The sequence below is a fragment of the Megalops cyprinoides genome, chromosome 4 (genome assembly GCF_013368585.1).
Source record: "Megalops cyprinoides isolate fMegCyp1 chromosome 4, fMegCyp1.pri, whole genome shotgun sequence".
Classification (NCBI taxonomy): Eukaryota; Metazoa; Chordata; class Actinopteri; order Elopiformes; family Megalopidae; genus Megalops; species Megalops cyprinoides.
In genome coordinates this window covers 1,306,486-1,325,000 of record NC_050586.1, presented here as the reverse complement: position 1 = coordinate 1,325,000, position 18,515 = coordinate 1,306,486, and the positions used below count along the sequence as shown (strand labels likewise).

The window sequence follows — 18,515 nt, the reverse complement described above, 5'->3', positions numbered from 1 at the left end:
TTGTTTGGGTCAGTGTGTGTGTCTGACTGAGTGTGCATGTGTGTTAGACTGAACGTGTGCATGTGCGTGTGTGAGTCTGACTGAACGTGTGTGTGTGTGTGTGTGTGTGTGTGTGTGTGTGTGTGTGCGCGCGCGCACATGTGAGGGGTGTATCTGAGGTGCCCCGGCTTCTCTGGTTGTTTCCCCTGTTCTGTGGGTCCATAGTCCTGAATCTGCATGTTTAGTAGGACAGCACCTGTGTTTATACAGAGTAGCAAAGGCCTTACTGCCTCTACTTCCCTCTCTCTCTCTCTCTCTCTCTCTCTCTCTCTCACACACACACACACACACACACACGCACACACACACGCACACACACACACTCTGTCTCAGGATTCAAACAGATCTGTAGGATAGAATTTTCCATTGTTTCCATGACATCAGAGGTAATTTAAAGCATGTTCTGTCTCTCTCCTTTCTTCCTTCCTCTCTGCTCCTCACCAACACTGGAACACCAGCCTTGGCACAAATAACACTGCAACACTCACCTAGGCATGAGTAACACTGGAACCCCACTACTGTCTGAGTCATGTGACCCATGTCAGATATACACACATTCTTTGTGAAGCAACCAAGACCATCATCCAATCAGCATGTTTTTGCAAAGCAAATTGCCTAAAAAAGGTGTCGTACCTCTGGCCCATGGGGTTGTAGATCTCATTGCTTTGGCAGCCGCTGATGGTGATGGGGTCGAAGTACTGGAAAGACCGGAGGCCCACCCCGGAGATGGCCACCAGATGTGAACGGAACTTGACCACAATGGCTTTGGTGCGGTAGAAGGCAGTGCTGAGGTCGTGACTGACCGGGATCACCAGGGGGTTGTTCCTACAACTCAGGCGCCAATCACCTGAGGGAGGAGGAGTCAGAGATGCCCCACAGTTACATTCCAACTCACACATGAATGCCACACAACACTCACACAAGAGGCTACTGCGCTGAGCTCATGATTGTCACTGCACTGCTGGGAATAAAACTACCGTATGACAGAAGTACAGGCAGACCTAAGCTGTGTATCTGCTCCTTCGTGTCCACGAGCTGAACGGTGATGTTGCACTGCGTCTGGTCGATGTAGCCGGTCCCATCTGCTGCCAGGTGAATGATGACTGCTGCGGCCACCATGGGGTGAGCGTAGTATGCCTGAAAGGACAGCAAACACATGCTGTACTGTGCACCAGCACTGAATCGTAAAGCGTAGATCCACCTTACCATGCAAACTGCAAATACGCACCAACACTGAATCATACAGCGTAGATCCACCTTACCATGCAAACTGCAAATACGCACCAACACTGAATCGTAAAGCGTAGATCCACCTTGCCATGCAAACTGAAAATACGCACCAACACTGAATCATACAGCGTAGATCCACCTTACCATGCAAACTGCAAATACGCACCAACACTGAATCATACAGCGTAGATCCACCTTACCATGCAAACTGCAAATACGCACCAGCACTGAATCATACAGCGTAGATCCACCTTACCATGCAAACTGCAAATACGCACCAGCACTGAATCATACAGCGTAGATCCACCTTACCATGCAAACTGCAAATACGCACCAGCACTGAATCGTAAAGCGTAGATCCACCTTACCATGCAAACTGCAAATACGCACCAGCACTGAATCATACAGCGTAGATCCACCTTACCATGCAAACTGCAAATACGCACCAACACTGAATCATACAGCGTAGATCCACCTTACCATGCAAACTGCAAATACGCACCAGCACTGAATCATACAGCGTAGATCCACCTTACCATGCAAACTGCAAATACGCACCAGCACTGAATCGTAAAGCGTAGATCCACCTTACCATGCAAACTGCAAATACGCACCAGCACTGAATCATACAGCGTAGATCCACCTTACCATGCAAACTGCAAATACGCACCAACACTGAATCGTAAAGCGTAGATCCACCTTACCATGCAAACTGAAAATATCTCAGCACAACCTCCACGCTAAGGTCCCAGCATGGGGCAAGTTACCAGCAGTATCACTGCAGAGACAGCAGGCTTACACCCCAGCACCTCCCAAGTCTCCTACCTTGAGCCAGTATTGGGGGTTCCAGGAGTGCTGCTGTGCCTCCTGGCAGGGGAACCAGGCATACTGGGACACCCCATTGGACAGGTCAAAGGCCTTGGACTGGCAGGTCTAAGGACAGAACAAAGCAAGCGTGAGACAGTAGCAGCATGCAGCCAGGACAGGGAGCTGCAGGCCTCCTACCTTCTCCAGGGCAGCTCTCATTCTGCAATCATGCATCCGCGTGTTTGCATCAGCCATTCAGACACACTGCTTTACTGAAGGGTTCAACCACAGCACATCCAGTCCAGGACTTTAACCACAATGCCACACTACTGGAAACATGGTGTTCTGTATTCTGGATTCGATATTGATGTGCATATACATGTCATATACACATTTTACACAATTTTCTTTCATTTTATTTTATTCTGCTGGCTTTTGAACTTGACAGGAAAGCTAAATTTTGTCCTCAGTGACGTAGTGTTTTCCTCAGTGTATCCTGAGTTTGTGTTTGCTTAAAATACTACCATTTGGATATGTCACCAGTTATGTAATTCTATGGAGAAGTTCCAAGGGAAAACACAGGGCTCTGTTGGTCTGTTACATATGGTGAGACAGTATAACATGCCAAGCATACTGGTGCACTGGAGACTGCCTGGAAGTTATAGGGGCTGAAGAAGTGGTTTGATCTTCTCCAAAACCAAGCCCACAATCTCCTCTTTTCAGAAAAAGCCACCAGGTGTTAAGTCATGAGCGAGAGCTGCTTCAATCCACCTCTGTCCGGAAACACATTATGCCTTGATCCAGTACTTCCGGAAACAGACACCTGTAACTCAACAATCACAGAATGACCATGGAAACGTCCCAGAGACCCTTGGAATATTCATGCTCTGATTGTGCTCCTTCCTGAAAACCTCACAATGCAGGTTGGTAGAACTTCAGGTCAACTCACAGGTCCATCCTGTGAAACATGATGTTGATAATTATTATATTCCCTGCCATTAACATTTTCCATTGCTACAAAGTCTGGAAAGCCAAATCAGTCTGGTTACCAACCTGGAAGCTCTGAGCAACTTCCTTTTCTCAGGACTGCTTCATTCCGAGGCTTTGATTGACTTCTACCTATGCTATATATAGTCTATTGACTGTACATATGTATGCATGTATGTATGTATACAAATGAGAATCACCCTTGGGGTGGAGGCCATGTTAGACAGTGCTGATTGGCATATTGTATGAAGGTGAGCACACAGGAGGAAATACATACTGTAAGGTGCTGAGCCAGCAAGTATAATCCCACAATCACAGCATGGCAACATGTGTCCTATCACAGAAATCAAAACAGACTCCATATAATATAATCAGTAATATGGTATGTCTGTCAGACAGCAACAATTGGTCAGATGTGAGAATACATGACTCAATCAAATAATCATATTAAAATTTGAGTGATTGCTCAATGATGGCACAATTCAACTATTTAAATCAGAAACAAAAAAAAAGATAGTGGATAGCATGCATGTCCGTCAATGCAGGGATGTATGTGGGGATCTTTGTGGAACTCCCCACACAGCAAACATCCTACTGTTGAGCACAATGATCAATACTTTTCACCAAATACAGGAATTCAAAAAACTCTTTTCGAAAGTAATCAGTGTAAGAGCAAAGCAAACAAAGAGTTACAGATGTAAGCTCTCTTAAAAAACACTGAATAAAAAAAGTTTGGTTCCATTTTATTGCAGTCTGTGGTGGTTTATTAGCTTGGTAGAGGCTTGAAAGCACTAGTTGGGATGATTGCAGTCTTCCTATTGTGTAATGTCACTGGGGCAATCTTTCACTTAAGCCTCTGCAGCCTTTCAAGCACAGCTCCTCCAGCTCTGCCGCTGCTCAACTCAAAATGTTTTAAAGTTAATTACAAGCAAATTACCTGAAGCGCTCACTACTGAAAACACTGTAATCGGAGGGGGGAGCGAGTCTGCAATTTACTATCGAGATGTAATTTAGACCATCTGGATATTCGCAATTAGCCTCAGAAGCGGCGCGGTTAACGCTGGCAAGCACCCGTCTGCAAACGCATATTTTGTTTGTGGAGTGCCACTTGAGATAAAAGCAAACAGAGTGAAATGCCAGTAGACTGGTCGTGCTCAGGGTTTGGGGGTGTTTTGGGGGGGGCACAGAGACCTGCCCCCCCATGTTGCTCTCCCTACAGTGCTACAGACGCAATCCCCCCCACACACCCCAGCTCCAGGCCTGGGGCCTCCCACACGAGGAGGGGGGTTCCAAAGTCCGTGAGAAGGCTCCATTTGGAACCCTTGAGACCAGGGCACTCCAAAAGCGAGGGGCTCCAGGACTGCCTCTCAGCTGTGTTCCGCTTAACTACTACCAATCAGCCAACGTGCCTATTAGCGGCATTCCTCCCCATCAACCCCCCTCATCAAAAATAAATAAATACATTCAAATAAGTAAAAAAAATCATAATAATAATAATTGTCCTGATTGTTTAATCGGCCTCACCGCAGCATTTCCTGCGAGTGGACCCCCCTGACAGGGTGAAGTCAGGTCACAGATTGAAGCCCGCTTTCCCTGCTGCAGACAGAACACACAGAGGCGCTCTTACCGCGGCCCAAAGCCCCCTCCCCGCGCCTCACGCTGCCTCGCCCAAACATACCAGTCGCCAGCATTTCACTCCCCATCACAGCCTTGCTACAGCTACCACTTCCATACCAGGGTTTCCAATAGGATTTTTTCTTGCCGTACCGGTGTCCGGAAAGAATTTATTTTACTGGACAAATCTGAAACTTGCCGGTCACGTTTCAGTAACAGTCTATGTTACAAACGGAAATATTATGTACACCTAGGCTGACGAAAGAAAGACAACGACTTCAAATCAGTTCGACTATTTAATGAACAGTAATGATTAAGCAAAACGAACAGTGACGATTGAGCAAAACCTGAACATTAGCCGCTAAAATGTAGGCTATTATGAAACATCTGTAACCTGTAACATCTGTAGGCCTACATGGCATCAAATGTAGACTGTGGGCTACCAGGTAACATTTTATTTTCTCCTTTTTTCATTGAGGCAAAGTCCTCTGCTGCCGACTTGAAATCAAACATGTCTAGTGTGTCTTTGCAGCTTGCAATGTGCATGAGCCGTGTCACTCTCTCCTCCTCTCTATAAATTTTAGAAAACCAATTTTAGAAAACCAATAATTAAGGCAAAATCCAGCAATTACCGGATAATGGAAACCCTGTCCCATACATATGCATTAACTCTTTGAACCCTGTCCTGTTTTTTGATGTGTACTGAAGTTTTGGATGCTGCTCAATTTTAGGCAGATTACTCAGGATCTATAATAGGTATTCACACATATCCACTTATTATTTTGTTCAGAGCTGACTGCTCTGCTGGAAAATACCAGGAGGCCTGTCCATGACATGAAGAATTTGATCTGTACTTCTATATAAGGAAAAATTGTTGAAAAAAAAAGTGTTTACTTGAATGCCCCTCCCAAATCCAATGTGTCAGCTCAGTTATCGCTACAGTGACAGATAGTATTGATTGTCTGGTATATATCTAAAAACCATGCAGACAGGGACATTTCTTTACTTTGTAATATGAAAAAGTATCAGTTAAAAATCTCAGAGATATAAGCAGACTTTGCACCGCTTTTGCAGAGCCAAGTCTGATCAGATATTTGATACAATGTAAAGAACAAGCTTTATGTAAATGACAAAACAAACAGGAAGCTTCTATATGGAAAACTGACAGTTGTTCAGTGGAGAATGAAGTAAGCTTATCTGGCCACAATTTGCAGCTTTTGGGTTTCAAGGGTTAAAGCTGAAAGAGCAGAGCACCTCGCCGCTGGAAGGGATTAGCAGACGCCCAAGTGACGGCGTTTGCTTTTGTAGTTTGCTTTAGATTTGGGTTCCAACGATTACATGGAGGACAAGATATCAGAAAGTAGGTAGAGCTTGTTCTTGAATAAATAGTGTAAGACAGCTGTGATGCTGCTCTGATTACTGGGGACTCCCTGTGCAGGACATGCAGCAGACATCTGGCCTTTCACATGGGAGGGGAATTGGACATACACAAGAGTCTGCCAGCCTCCTGTTTTTGATTGGCTCCTCCTAATATATTGAACAAACAGCTGTTTGTATTTTCAGTATTACCCCCCCCCCCCCCCCCCAAAGTTAAAAAATGAATGAGAGATCCATTTTGCCAAAATGCTTTGCATCTGTAAGACATTTGCAGAGGATTTTATTGTGAGGTCACATGAGGGCGTCCACTAAGAAAAAAAGAAAAGAGTAAAAATAATAACATGAAGCGCTAGCAGGAGTCTCCTGTGCGTGTGTGGTAGGGGCCTGTCAAAGCCAACTCCGCCTCTCCATCAATGAGCCAATTATATTTGAGAGGCTGCGGTTGAGCGGGGCGAGGAGATGGTCAGAGCTGGCAGAAGCACAGGCCTGCCCTTCCACAGATGATGTGTCTTCCCCTCATTAGCGCAGTGGGGTTAGCGCTTCCTGTACATGTGTGCTATCAAGCCTGCATCCAGCAGCCACAGCTGGCGTGGGGAAGTGTGAGGTTTTGGGGTTCACACCTGTTAGTGATCTTTGACAACAAAACAGCAACACCTGACTCAGTGTAAAAACAGCTGTTCTGTAATGTCAAAGCAAACCCAATTACAGACTGTTTTTGTTCCTTCCTCTTTAATGTTGCAGCACAGAGAAGTGTGGCTCCGTGTGTAAGAGCAACACCTTTCTGGAGGCACTGGGGATGCTGGGCACAGGGGACAGCTGGCTCCTTCTCCAGCAACCTGCTCTCCTTTCAGTAATCTCTATTCCAGGCACCAGAGAATCAGAAATGGCACTATCCTTATGGGGAATCATTTACTACTCTGTGCACTTCCAAACAAAGTGTGTGACAGGAGTGCCTCATGCAGTGTGTGCGCGTGTGTGTGTTGTGTGTGTGCTTCTGCGTGTGCGCGCGCACGCGTGCACATGTGTGTGTGCATTGTCATTTCTGTCAGTGTGCACGGTGTTAGCTTCATGGGCTGGCTAAACTTCAGATGGCTGTACAGTTAATTATTTTTTATGTTCTTCCTGGAAATGAACAATGCTGAATTCCACTCTGCAAACTCTACTGCGCAGCTAAAGGTGCAAGCCTGTTTTACAATCAGCAAAAGTGAGGGGGTACACTTTAATTGTCGACATACCTTTTAAACTTTGAAACAATACTATGTTCATTTTACCAAAGTATACTCTTTTGAAATGTTTTACTGTATAGCGGATGCGCTGGGAGCATGCAGTGACAATTAGAGTGGACATCATGCCCTGATACCATGATTTGCAAACACATACAAGTGTTTTCTCTCATCCCAAACACTCTTCTGGAGATTACCAAAATTAAAAACGCGCTATGAAGATCATCTCATTCATCTCTTTATGAATCAATGTGATTGATTAATTGAACGAACCCTCCTGGGAGATGCTGCATTAGAGACATGATGAAGTCTACAGGGTTTGAGAGTGGAGATGGGTGGAGTCAAACTCACTGAACTTTGTGTTCACAAATTGGCACGTTCCTTTTTCGGCAAGCTCTCTTCGAAGAATGACATAATCTCAAGCCAAGACTGAAAACCTGCTGCCTATGACATCCAGCAACAAAATATTTCAGTCCCTGTGTATTAAAAAGAGAGGGCAGTTGCTAGGCATTACTGTGGCTGTTCATCTGTTTCTTCCTACACAGACGGAAAACCAATGAGAAATAGATGTCAATTTGGATATTTTTGGAAGGAAGTCCAGTTCTTTAAACTGCGGTGCAGACTGATGATTTTGACACAAGAACAAGCCAAATGAAAGGGTCAGGTCCTGGCTTGGTGTCTGCTGCTGTGCACTTGACCTGATCTGCTCCTGCAAAATCTCATTGTACAAATAAATGTTATTTATTTGATTAGCAGATAGCTTTATTATCACAAATTATCTGGATGGATATTTACTGACACAATGCTGAATATGCTACTACACTATTCAACAGCAGGCTGAAGTCCCAAACCTGCAACCTTACAAGCTCAACTTGTTCAACACTAAGTGACACTACCACTCATACCACCACATCATAATGTCAACCATGTATGCAATAGCCTCTGTTAGAGCATTTCACCCCACTGCGCACTCACTCTACACTTACTTCTGCAAAACAAATACAGTGATACACAAGCTGGAAGATAAAGCTACGCAAATGCTTAATTTCTTCTCTTGAATTGCAACAGGACAATTCAACTAAACTGCTACCAGAAGTGGATTCAAATGAGTAAGAGGTTGCATTTGATTTTGGTTCAGATTAAAAGACTGAAATAAGGTTACCTTTTTAAACTGGAAGGTAGCCAATAAATAAGCAATCTGTAATTTATTTTTTCTGATAAAATATAGTTATTTCAACAGCTAAATCTACCAGGAAAACACCTGTAACATCTAAATCAATGGCTTTTAGAGTGAGGGGTGTAACCAGGGTGTGAAATACGGGGGGTCTGAGACCCTTTGATTGACACTTGAGACCCCCGAAAGCCTCAACAGCAAAATTTTGGAGGGTCTCTGGAAAAATCTTTGAAAAATTATTTGTCACTTGTAATTGTCATTAAAAATGTCTTTTAGTCCTGAAAGGCCGACAGACGCAGCCTGCGTCCAAATTCACATTCCTTCTTCTCGGCTGAATTGCTCACAAAGTGACGATGCTAGTTGCTTGTCTATGCGATGAAGTGTTGGCGAGAAAAATAATTTTGAATTTACATCAGATTTAATCATAGTTACAATCTGCATACAGCTCTGCATCCATCTCCACACCCATTACTCTCGTTTAAATTACTCATGGACTCGTCATTGCATAGATACGGAACGCATATCACAAGAAAGAGTGGAACCGGAGCTTTGTAATAATGCAAGTCACATATTTCTACGTACCGAAGTAATCACGTTATGAAGACAGATCAAAGTTCTGCAAAGTAATACCTTTACTAATTTCTTCACCCATTTTCACACTCCTGCTTCTCGGTTGAAAAAGTCACTAAGTCCCTATCGCTTCACAACATACTGAATATCAAAATAGACAGCAGCACTTACCCTTTCCGATGATACTAGTTAGTAAGCCGGTATTGAAATCACAGCAAATTTCTGCATTGTCTCATAGGGCTGACATTACATCCCACTTTGTATGAAAAATAAACACAAAATATTGTATTTTCTTTTCATTGCACTGATTCAAAAGTTGTGGTCAAAAGATGTACACAGGTTTTCATAAAATAAAGCACCCCTTCCCCGGAGAAAAAAGCTCCCGTGTTTTGAAACCTAAATGTTGGCAGGTATGGGTAGGGGGGACCCCCCGATTGCCACTGGGTATTTCGCACACTGGGTGTAACAGTTACAGGTGTAACTGTACACTGACAGGTGTAAGCTTTTGCATGTAACTTTGTTGCACAGAAAGTCTGCTTTCCGCTTGTGGAAAGTCTGCTTTTCAGCATTGTGCCAAAAAAGAAAACAGAGTCGTTTTCGTAAAATGTCGCTCTGAAACAATGATTTCGGTAGGTTTTCTTATTTTTAATTTTGGTTTTGCCACCCAAACAATTGAAATGTAGATCCATAAATCCAAAATTTAAAATGAGCATTTTAGATTTAGAAGTGTCTTAATTTTGTGTGAACTGGAAACACTTCTCAAAGGCATAGAAAGGAACCAGATCCATCAGATACAGCATCAATCATCCCATTGAATGAATTATGAAAATGTCACCTCACTCAAATGCGGGATAGTAGGCTGCTGCTTCTTCCCTGCTAGCAGACGCAGATCATGCCTTTTTATTTATACAGACGGACATGTTGATTTCCTGGGCATCTTCCCTTCTTGTGGACAAAACATCCTGGGAACTACAACACTTACGTAGCTAGCGAGAGAGCTACCACTAGGACGTGTAGCTGGCCTATATGTCAGGTAGAATAGCTCGCTATCAGGAAAATGGCCAGATTAAGTGACGCCAGTGTTACAGTTAGCTACCAGAAACAGTTTGACATCTCTAACAACTTGGTAATATTCTGCTCAAGGTTTTTTCCTGTTAATTAAGGAGTTTTTCCTTGCCACTGTTGCCTTAGGCTTGCTCTCAGGGGGGTCTCAAGCCTGGGAACAATGTAAAGCTGCTTTGTGACAACTTGTGTTGTAAAAAGCGCTATACAAATAAAATTGAATTGAACTGAATTAATATTGGCTAATTAGCTTGTTATCACTTGGAGCATTCCTTTAATATGCTTTAATACATAGAGCTGACAGTCCGTTTTGAGAAATTAGTTAACTCATATGAAGTGGATTCAGTTTGATTTCAAGTAGTTAACAATTCTTGTCTCCTTTTCTGGATCGTTTTTTACTATAGCATGGACTCTGAAGAATCTTCTGTCTCATTTTCTATCCATTCTATTTCCACAACCGACTACAAGACATGAAATACACACTGTATTGTATGCTCATTGATTTAGGCCTATTGTTACCAATGCTTCGGTGGACAATCACAATGACAGATTCTCAGATTTCTGGGATATGTGATGTCACATGTGACATCTATTGCTACGCCACAGTTATTTTAGTTAAGGCCACAGTCGGCAGAATCTACCTAATTAGACCAACAATGGCAGTACTGGAACCATACAGAGACTTAATAGTAGACATGTTCAACAGTGGCTTCACGCATGAGGTCATTGCTTACAATTTGTCGCAATTAGGTGTTCAGCGCAGATGCTCTAAAATGTAAACATGTAAAATAAAAAAAGCAAGGCAAATCTGGATTTCTGTTTTTCGATCGATGAAAGAGAATTGAAAGAAAAGAAGGTACAGGGACCCATGCTGATGCAATGGCAGCACTGTGATTTCAGTGAAAAAGGAAGGCAGTAAAAGAGCAGTGATGAAAAGCCCCCCTGCAATAGAGGCACAGCAGGCAGGCGCATGGCTATGCCGGGGTGGAATGTCTGTCTTGGCCGACTAAATGCTGATTGGTTTCAGAGAGGGAAACCGCAAGCACCTAAGCTGTTACGCATGGTGGTGGTGTGTATATTTTTGTTCCTAAGTACAAGGCTTGTATGCTGCGTTATATAATTTCTCACCCGATGCTGGGCTTGGCAGGTTTGGCAATGTGCTTTCAGAGCACGTTATGTGTTCCTTGGGCATCCATATTGCGAAGCAGACAGCTATAATCTGAGGTCATGGTGCAATCGCCACGGACTCGCTGGATTGGTGGAGAGGTATCATATTCCCCAAGAGGAGACATCCCACAAGGCCTCACAGGAACAGAGGGAGTGAGAGAAGCAGCCCCGGGACTCAGGCATGTGCCACGGTAACATCTGGTAACAGAACCATCCTGAGAGGGTGTATAGGAGGCCAGAAAGTAGGTGTCCATGGTTACTGCTGCCATAGATACACCCCAGTGAATTCCATGCTCCTGCCCTACACAAGCTGCGATGTTCCCCAACAGCAGGAGCACACTGAGTGTATGAACGAGTGAGGTGAAGTCTTCAAAAAACACCATGATCATCTACTAGGAAAGTAGCAGAAAACCTGCCACACTGCTGATGTCGAGCAATTGTAAAGTGTCCAGAAATGAACACCACTGTATAACAGATATGCTCTTGCCAATTTATGAATCTTGCCATTCATGAAGTTTTTTAAGCCATTCTGAATGAGAACATTTTCCCAATATATAAAGTCTTGCGAAACATGATGGCCAATGTGTAAAGCAACAGTGTGTTGTGCCAGTGTGCTGTGCCTGGGCACTGCATTGCCCGGTCAGGGTAAGGGGCACGTTCAGGCCCGTATCACTGAGGTGGCAGCCGCCCGGCGGGTCATGCTGGGACACACTGTATTCTCAGAATGAAACCCTCCTGAATCCAAGTGCAGGGACAGCCAGCCAATCAGAGCTTGAGCCAGATCCCTTACAGTCAAAATGTAGAACCAAGAGCAAACGGAGATCTTCAAAGACCTTCCTGGCCACATGCAACCATGTCCACACCCCTGTGGAGTTTCTCATCCCAAACAAAACAGCTACATCAAACAGAGATGAAGCATCCACAGGGCTATGTGTGTGATGCGTGTGTCTGTGAGACCTCAGGCCAGTCCACGTCATTTCCCCTCTGTGTGCATGAGCAGGTGCTATCTGCTGGCAGTGCCCCCTGAGACTGTGCCTTCAGAGGACATCCCTGCTCACTCCATGCAGACGCTACCACAGCAGAAATTAACCATGTCTTTTACTTATTTTTATTTTTCAGCTAATCACCACAGGTCCAAGCAAGACAGTTTCAAAAGTGCACTCAACCAAGTTCCCCAAAATATCACTTCTTTTCTGTAAAAACCTTTTTTAAAGGTTTTTTAAAAGTTTTTTTAAAAGCTTTTACCCGTGATGCTCCATTTGAAGAACAGCACCATTAAAAAAAAAAAACAAAACAAAACAAAAATACACTTGGATTATTGGACCGGGCATTCATGTGCAACAGCACCAAACAGAACTTGAGATAAAATCCACAAACCGTTGAAGTGCTTTTGCAGTGTTTAAAAAAGAATCAAAGCATTTGACACACCCGTGCTAGTGCAGATAATGTGCCAGCATTCAGCACAGCATTATTACATGAGCTTCATCCTGCTGATGCTGCCATTCAGGCTTGCATGAAAGGCTTGGAGGGGCAGTGGCATACACTATTTTGCCTCTGTGGCTCAGTGTTTGGGAGAGAAACACAGGCTCCCTGTCACCAGGATCCAGACAGATCTCAAAGGGATTGAAAAACAAAATAAAATAAAAACACACAGACATATCATTACATTACATCAGGTGAATCCTTTTTTTCTGCTAAACAGCCATTCTGGACGGTGAACTGTTAGACAACTGACTTGTAAGGTCAGACAGAATGAAAATGTGCTTGCTGGCTGTGAGCGTTATTGATGTGGCTCCTACAGTATGAGCCACGCGTCTGCTCTCCATACAGCAATGCTGCGTCATGGAAATGTACAGTGAGCAGAGCCGCCTGGCTTTGGAGCTGGGAAACTGGGTCATGAGTGGCGTGGATTTATCTAAACTGCATGTGTGTTTCTCTTCAGGTCACAAACCATTAAAAAGCAAGTAGCAGGAAAAGAGAGGAGGGCGGGGGCAGGGTCAGCCTCACACTGCTGTTTCTAATCACTCACTTCCATCCGAATAAACAGGTCATCTCGAAGCTGCCCGCGCCTCAGTCACGCTCCCACGGCTAAATCAAGGTACACCTTTCTCAGAGGGTCCATGAATTAGGCAGAGGTTAAATGGCCATTTCCTAGCAGTGAAGCCACCTCAGCACCAATGGAAAGACACCACTTGAAAAGCACTACATTTCATGACACTTTCACTTCATCCATTTTCTCTCTCTTATGTTTTACTGTGGTAAATTAGCTCCTTTTCTCAGCCCCACCTATATTAATAAAGACAAGGCCTCGTGAGCAGATCAAACCACACTGACGCTGTCATTATTTTGTGTAACCAGATGACCTCAATTTCAAACACACAAGTATTACTCATACTTGCCTTTACACAAGTCCTGTCCACAAAGGAAAGAAGAGCAACCCAACCAGTAACAGTCTTACTGCTGGCCAAAAGTCACAACTACAAAACAACCTTTCAGGTGAACAAATCAGAAACCGGGTATTTAATCTTGTTTTTCTATTAAAAGTATCTGCTATAATGGTCTTGCCCTCTCTCCACATATGTGTTTTGGACACTTGCAATACAGAGGTTTCCTACCTGGTTTACAGAAGAAAATCCTGGAAGATCAAGGTGATCCGCTATTGGGCTGTGAGGTGGTAATACTGGCTCATGTAACTGAGGACACTCAAATATTGACCGAGTGGTGAAACACGGCAGCAGCCGCATAAAGCCCCTGCGCGTATCCCATCCCACCCTGTCACCATCCGGCCGCATGTGCGCATTCTTCCAGGTGGAGTCTGGCTTGCGTCTTCCTTCTCATCCCAAGTGGTCACTCTCATCCGTGAGGTAAGTGCTATGTAACATTATCTGGACACAGCCCAAAAGTCCCCTCACACTGCTGTATTTGCTTCAGGACCTGACTTGTGAGAGAGTTTGATTTATGGAGTCACCGTGCCTGAAGCTGCATGAATGAAAGTGTAAAAGCACAGAGAGGCTGTGCATCCCAGGGCAAGGATGGAAACATGTGCTCAGTGGTGCCAGCAACAAAAATGCATGTCACTCATCTCAGAATATATCAATTATACATGAAACTAATGGCAGATGTGTAGAAGTGTAATAGGGATATGAGGCCCTTTGTGGCTTGTCTTTACAACATCCTGAACGTGCTGAGTGGGCTGAGAATAGGATAGGAGGCCTTCCCCTGATGGTCCCTTACACCAAGGTAAGGAGGGAACTGGGGCGAAAGGAGGGCAGAGTGGAATTCATAACATCTTTGCTTCTTTCTAAATACGCTATGAAAATTGAATGAAACTGTGACAAAATTAGAACGCGTGTAGATGGAGAGGTCTGACGTAATGCCTCAGAGACAAAGAGAAAGATGGAGAGAAAAAGAGACAGTGAGGAAGAGGAAGAGAGAGGGAAGGAGAGGGAGAGAGAAGGAAAGGAAGAGAGCAAGAGTGAGGAGGAGGAAGACAGAGCAAGAGGGAGGAGGAGGAAGACAGAGCAAGAGGGAGAGGGAGGAGGAGAGAGAGGAGAAGAGGGAGAGGGAGGGAGAGAGAGGAGGAGGGAGAGGGAGAGGGAGGAGGAGGAGAGAGGAAGAGGGAGAGGGAGAGGGAGCAGGAGGGAGAGGGAGAGGGAGGGAGAGAGAGGGAGAGGGAGGAGGAGGAGAGAGGAAGAGGGAGAGGGAGAGGGAGCAGGAGGGAGAGGGAGAGGGAGGAGGAGAGATAGGGAGAGGGAGGAGGAGAGAGAGGGAGAGGGAGAGGGAGGAGGAGAGAGAGGGAGAGGGAGGAGGAGAGAGAGAGAGGGAGAGGGAAATGTTCACGCTGAAGTGAAGCAAGCATCTCCTGTACCATCGCTTTCCCTTTGTTTTTTAACCAGTTGTATTATTACCACGTTATCAAAAACGATGACATTTTTTGAAGCTTTTAATGAAAATGACACTTTTAAACAATAGATTTTCTTCAGTAAAACCTGTTAAATATCACTTTAATAATATCTCCAAAACTGATCATTCAGTCTTCCCACAAAAGGAAGTTCTATGTTAGTCTGACCATGAAACACCTAAAGACCCCAGGAGATCAAACATGCCATCTTAGAGAACAACTTGTAGTTTTGTGCATATGAAGCATTACAATTCAAGTGAATAAATGAGTGAACAGAAAGGAAATCTAATCAGTCTATAGTATATATCACACAATGTAAAAGGGACAGCGGGACACTGAGAGATAATCCCAAAATACCCCAGTGGGTGCTCTTAATATTCCCTATTTGCCCAGTGAAATACACATTTTAAAACTGAGAGGGGCCATGAACTGTGTGCTCATGTTTCCAGAGCGGTATGAGAAAATGTACTGGATCTGGGTTTTGGGTTTGGCTTTAAGGGCACAGAGGTGTTTATTCAAGCTACAGGGACACCCCGTCATTCACAAAGAATTCTGTTCTGTGACAGCCCCTCCACCCCCCTGCAGTTGTAAGTAGCCACATAAAAACCCACTGGCACAGGTATTCTATTGTTCCAGTGCTAAAGCAGTCTAAGGCAGGAGTATGGCGTAGTGTGGCAGCAGTATGGTGTAGTGTGGCAGGAGTATGGTGTACTGTGGCAGCAGTATGGCATAGTGTGGCAGCAGTATGGTGTAGTGTGGCAGGAGTATGGCGTAGTGTGGCAGCAGTATGGCGTAGTGTGGCAGCAGTATGGCGTAGTGTGGCAGTAGTATGGCGTAGTGTGGCAGCAGTATGGCGTAGTGTGGCAGCAGTATGGCGTAGTGTGGCAGGAGTATGGCGTAGTGTGGCAGGAGTATGGCGTAGTGTGGCAGGAGTATGGCGTAGTGTGGCAGCAGTATGGTGTAGTGTGGCAGGAGTATGGTGTAGTGTGGCAGGAGTATGGCGTAGTGTGGCAGCAGTATGGTGTAGTGTGGCAGCAGTATGGCGTAGTGGTAAGGAGCAGGGCTTGTAACCAGAAGGTTGTTGGTTTGGTTCCCTGCTGGGACACTGCTGTTGTGCCCTTGGGCAAGGTACCTAACCCACAACTGCCTCAGTAAACATCCAGCTGTATAAATGGATAAAATTACAACCTATGTGAGTTGCTCTGGATAAGAGCGTCTGCTAAACGGCAATAATGTAATGTAATGAAAGGCCTTTGGCTGTGCCGCGCACTGGCACCAGCACTGCCGCTGCTGCTGTGATTCATTCAGTGGCAGCGCCAGCACAGCCTGAGGGAATAACATTACCGTTAGAAATCTTTCACACAGTGTAAGTGTCAGGCGAAATGAGATGTGTCTGAAATCACTGCATGTCCTATATGCATCTGCAGGACTCTGCATCTCTCCATACATTCACAGTGCTGCCTGTGCCCTGTTCTTCCACATGGCTTAATGGTGTGCACCTTCTGTATTCACAGGCTATTAGAATGACTACAGGGATATTATTAATGAACAGAAAGGGTTATGGGTGACACTCCACAGCCCTGGGGAGGTAATAATAAGGTATAATAATAAGCAATGCATCAATTTCTCCAGAATGTAAAAGTAACAATCACCCTGAAGCCAAGTGGTATTAGAGCTGAAAAGTCAAGTGCTATTGTGTGACCTGTAATGTGTGTTAGCATACGAGGGACTGCAGACAAGCTGCTCTTTTCCATCAAACAGGATTACCTTGGTGGGACTGACAGTACTGAAACAACACAACCTCCAAAGAGCAGACTGCTTCCCATTCACAACGCATCTATCAAAGTGCTTAAAGGGCCCCCGATTGCTCTAACAAAGCGCAGCTCCAAACGAAGCCTTTTATAAACAGAGCAAGGTTAAATCAAGAGCTCATTTATACTCATTAGTGCTGTGCTTTTGCAGACTGGCAGCTGTGTTATTGTTTGTGCAGTGCTTGGGCACACTCCCCGCAAATGTGTGGACTTGGCTCGCAGGGCGGGGCTGTGGGGGATCAGACTCCTGTGGCTTTCTTGCAGCTTTTTAGAAAGCATATCTCCCCCCACCCCTGCACCCCCCCACCTCATTTCACAACATATGCACAAGAGCCAATACCTGCTACACACAATGCTTAGTATTCTCTTCTCCTATTGAAAACACACGCTATCCATGCACACTGTATGAAACATCTACACCTGCTCCTTGAATAACCAAATTATCATTATCATCGGGGTCTTATGTATCTGGGACCCAGTGCAGTGCAATGCTTTTTGGAAAGGCAAGATAAGAACAGCTTGGGACAGGAGGCAATTTCTTATTCTTTCTCTCAGGTGCTGTCGACTGGAGTTAATACTGTTGTCATTTGTGCCCTGTCTCAATCACTTTACAGGATAAGGACATATTAGGGAGACCTTGGGTCATGTGACACTGTTTGCATTCATACTTACTCTTAAACACATCTGGGAGGCTTTGGGAGGCTTTGCTTACAAATGCAGCAAGAGGGAAAAGGTGAGTGTCATGGGGGTGTCACCTTGGTCACTGCGGGGTACCCCACGGCCACCTCGCAGGGGCAGTTGGCGCTTTCCTCATGGGACGCCTCCACCGCCGTGGCCCACTGGTCCAGGAAGCCGCTGGGAGTGTACAGGCCACAGTCCCGCACACTGGTCTCCCGCTCGAAGTCCTCACACACCCCGTCCCCATCGTACAGGTAACACATGCTGGGCTCGTCTGCAGGGGCACAGAGAGAGGAGAGAACCGGCTCACACCTGTGCTGGGTTTGGCTCTGCACATTTAGCTCAGGAAGGGGAGGGAGCCCTGGGAAAGCCTGTGAAGGGCATGAATACAACAGACAAAATGACTGAAAGGATAGTGGAAAACCGTTAAAAACTGAGCGCACTATCAGGGTCACAGTGTGCTGCTTTTGATCATACATCAACAGATAAATCTATTCATGCAGGAAAACACAAGGAAACTCAAGTACAACCGCAATGAAAATGCTTATACTTTCATCACAAAGCTGGATAAGAGCTCAAAACACTGAGCTCACTAACATAGACCAAACAGAAAAAACAGTTTCCATATAATCCTGAAAGCCAGTCTGAAATGACTAAAGGAAAGTGATGTACATTAAGTGACTACAAGTCACTGTTCACTACAGAGGAAAATACCATTTTTAAGACAAAAGCAGCAACCTCTCTCACACCTATGCCACTTCAGCCTGTATAGACTTTTAAACTGTTATTTTATGTGTATATGAGTGGGAAGTGTTGCATAAGGAATCCTAGTGGACAGCACTCTTTGGAAGATTAACAGGTTTCAGCACCTCAGC

General features: G+C 44.9%; 1 protein-coding gene across 1 annotated transcript in view; it reads right to left on the bottom strand.

Annotated features, from left to right (window-relative positions):
- Positions 1–18,515, bottom strand: part of pappab (pregnancy-associated plasma protein A, pappalysin 1b) — a 126,525-nt gene that overhangs the window by 44,211 nt on the left and 63,799 nt on the right. Inside the window, exons 10-13 of the mRNA XM_036527279.1 lie at positions 17,718–17,914; positions 2,095–2,202; positions 1,041–1,176; positions 673–886 (exon numbers count right to left, since the gene is read on the bottom strand). Coding sequence (XP_036383172.1) covers positions 673–886; positions 1,041–1,176; positions 2,095–2,202; positions 17,718–17,914 — 655 coding nt within the window. The remainder of the gene's footprint in view (positions 1–672; positions 887–1,040; positions 1,177–2,094; positions 2,203–17,717; positions 17,915–18,515) is intronic.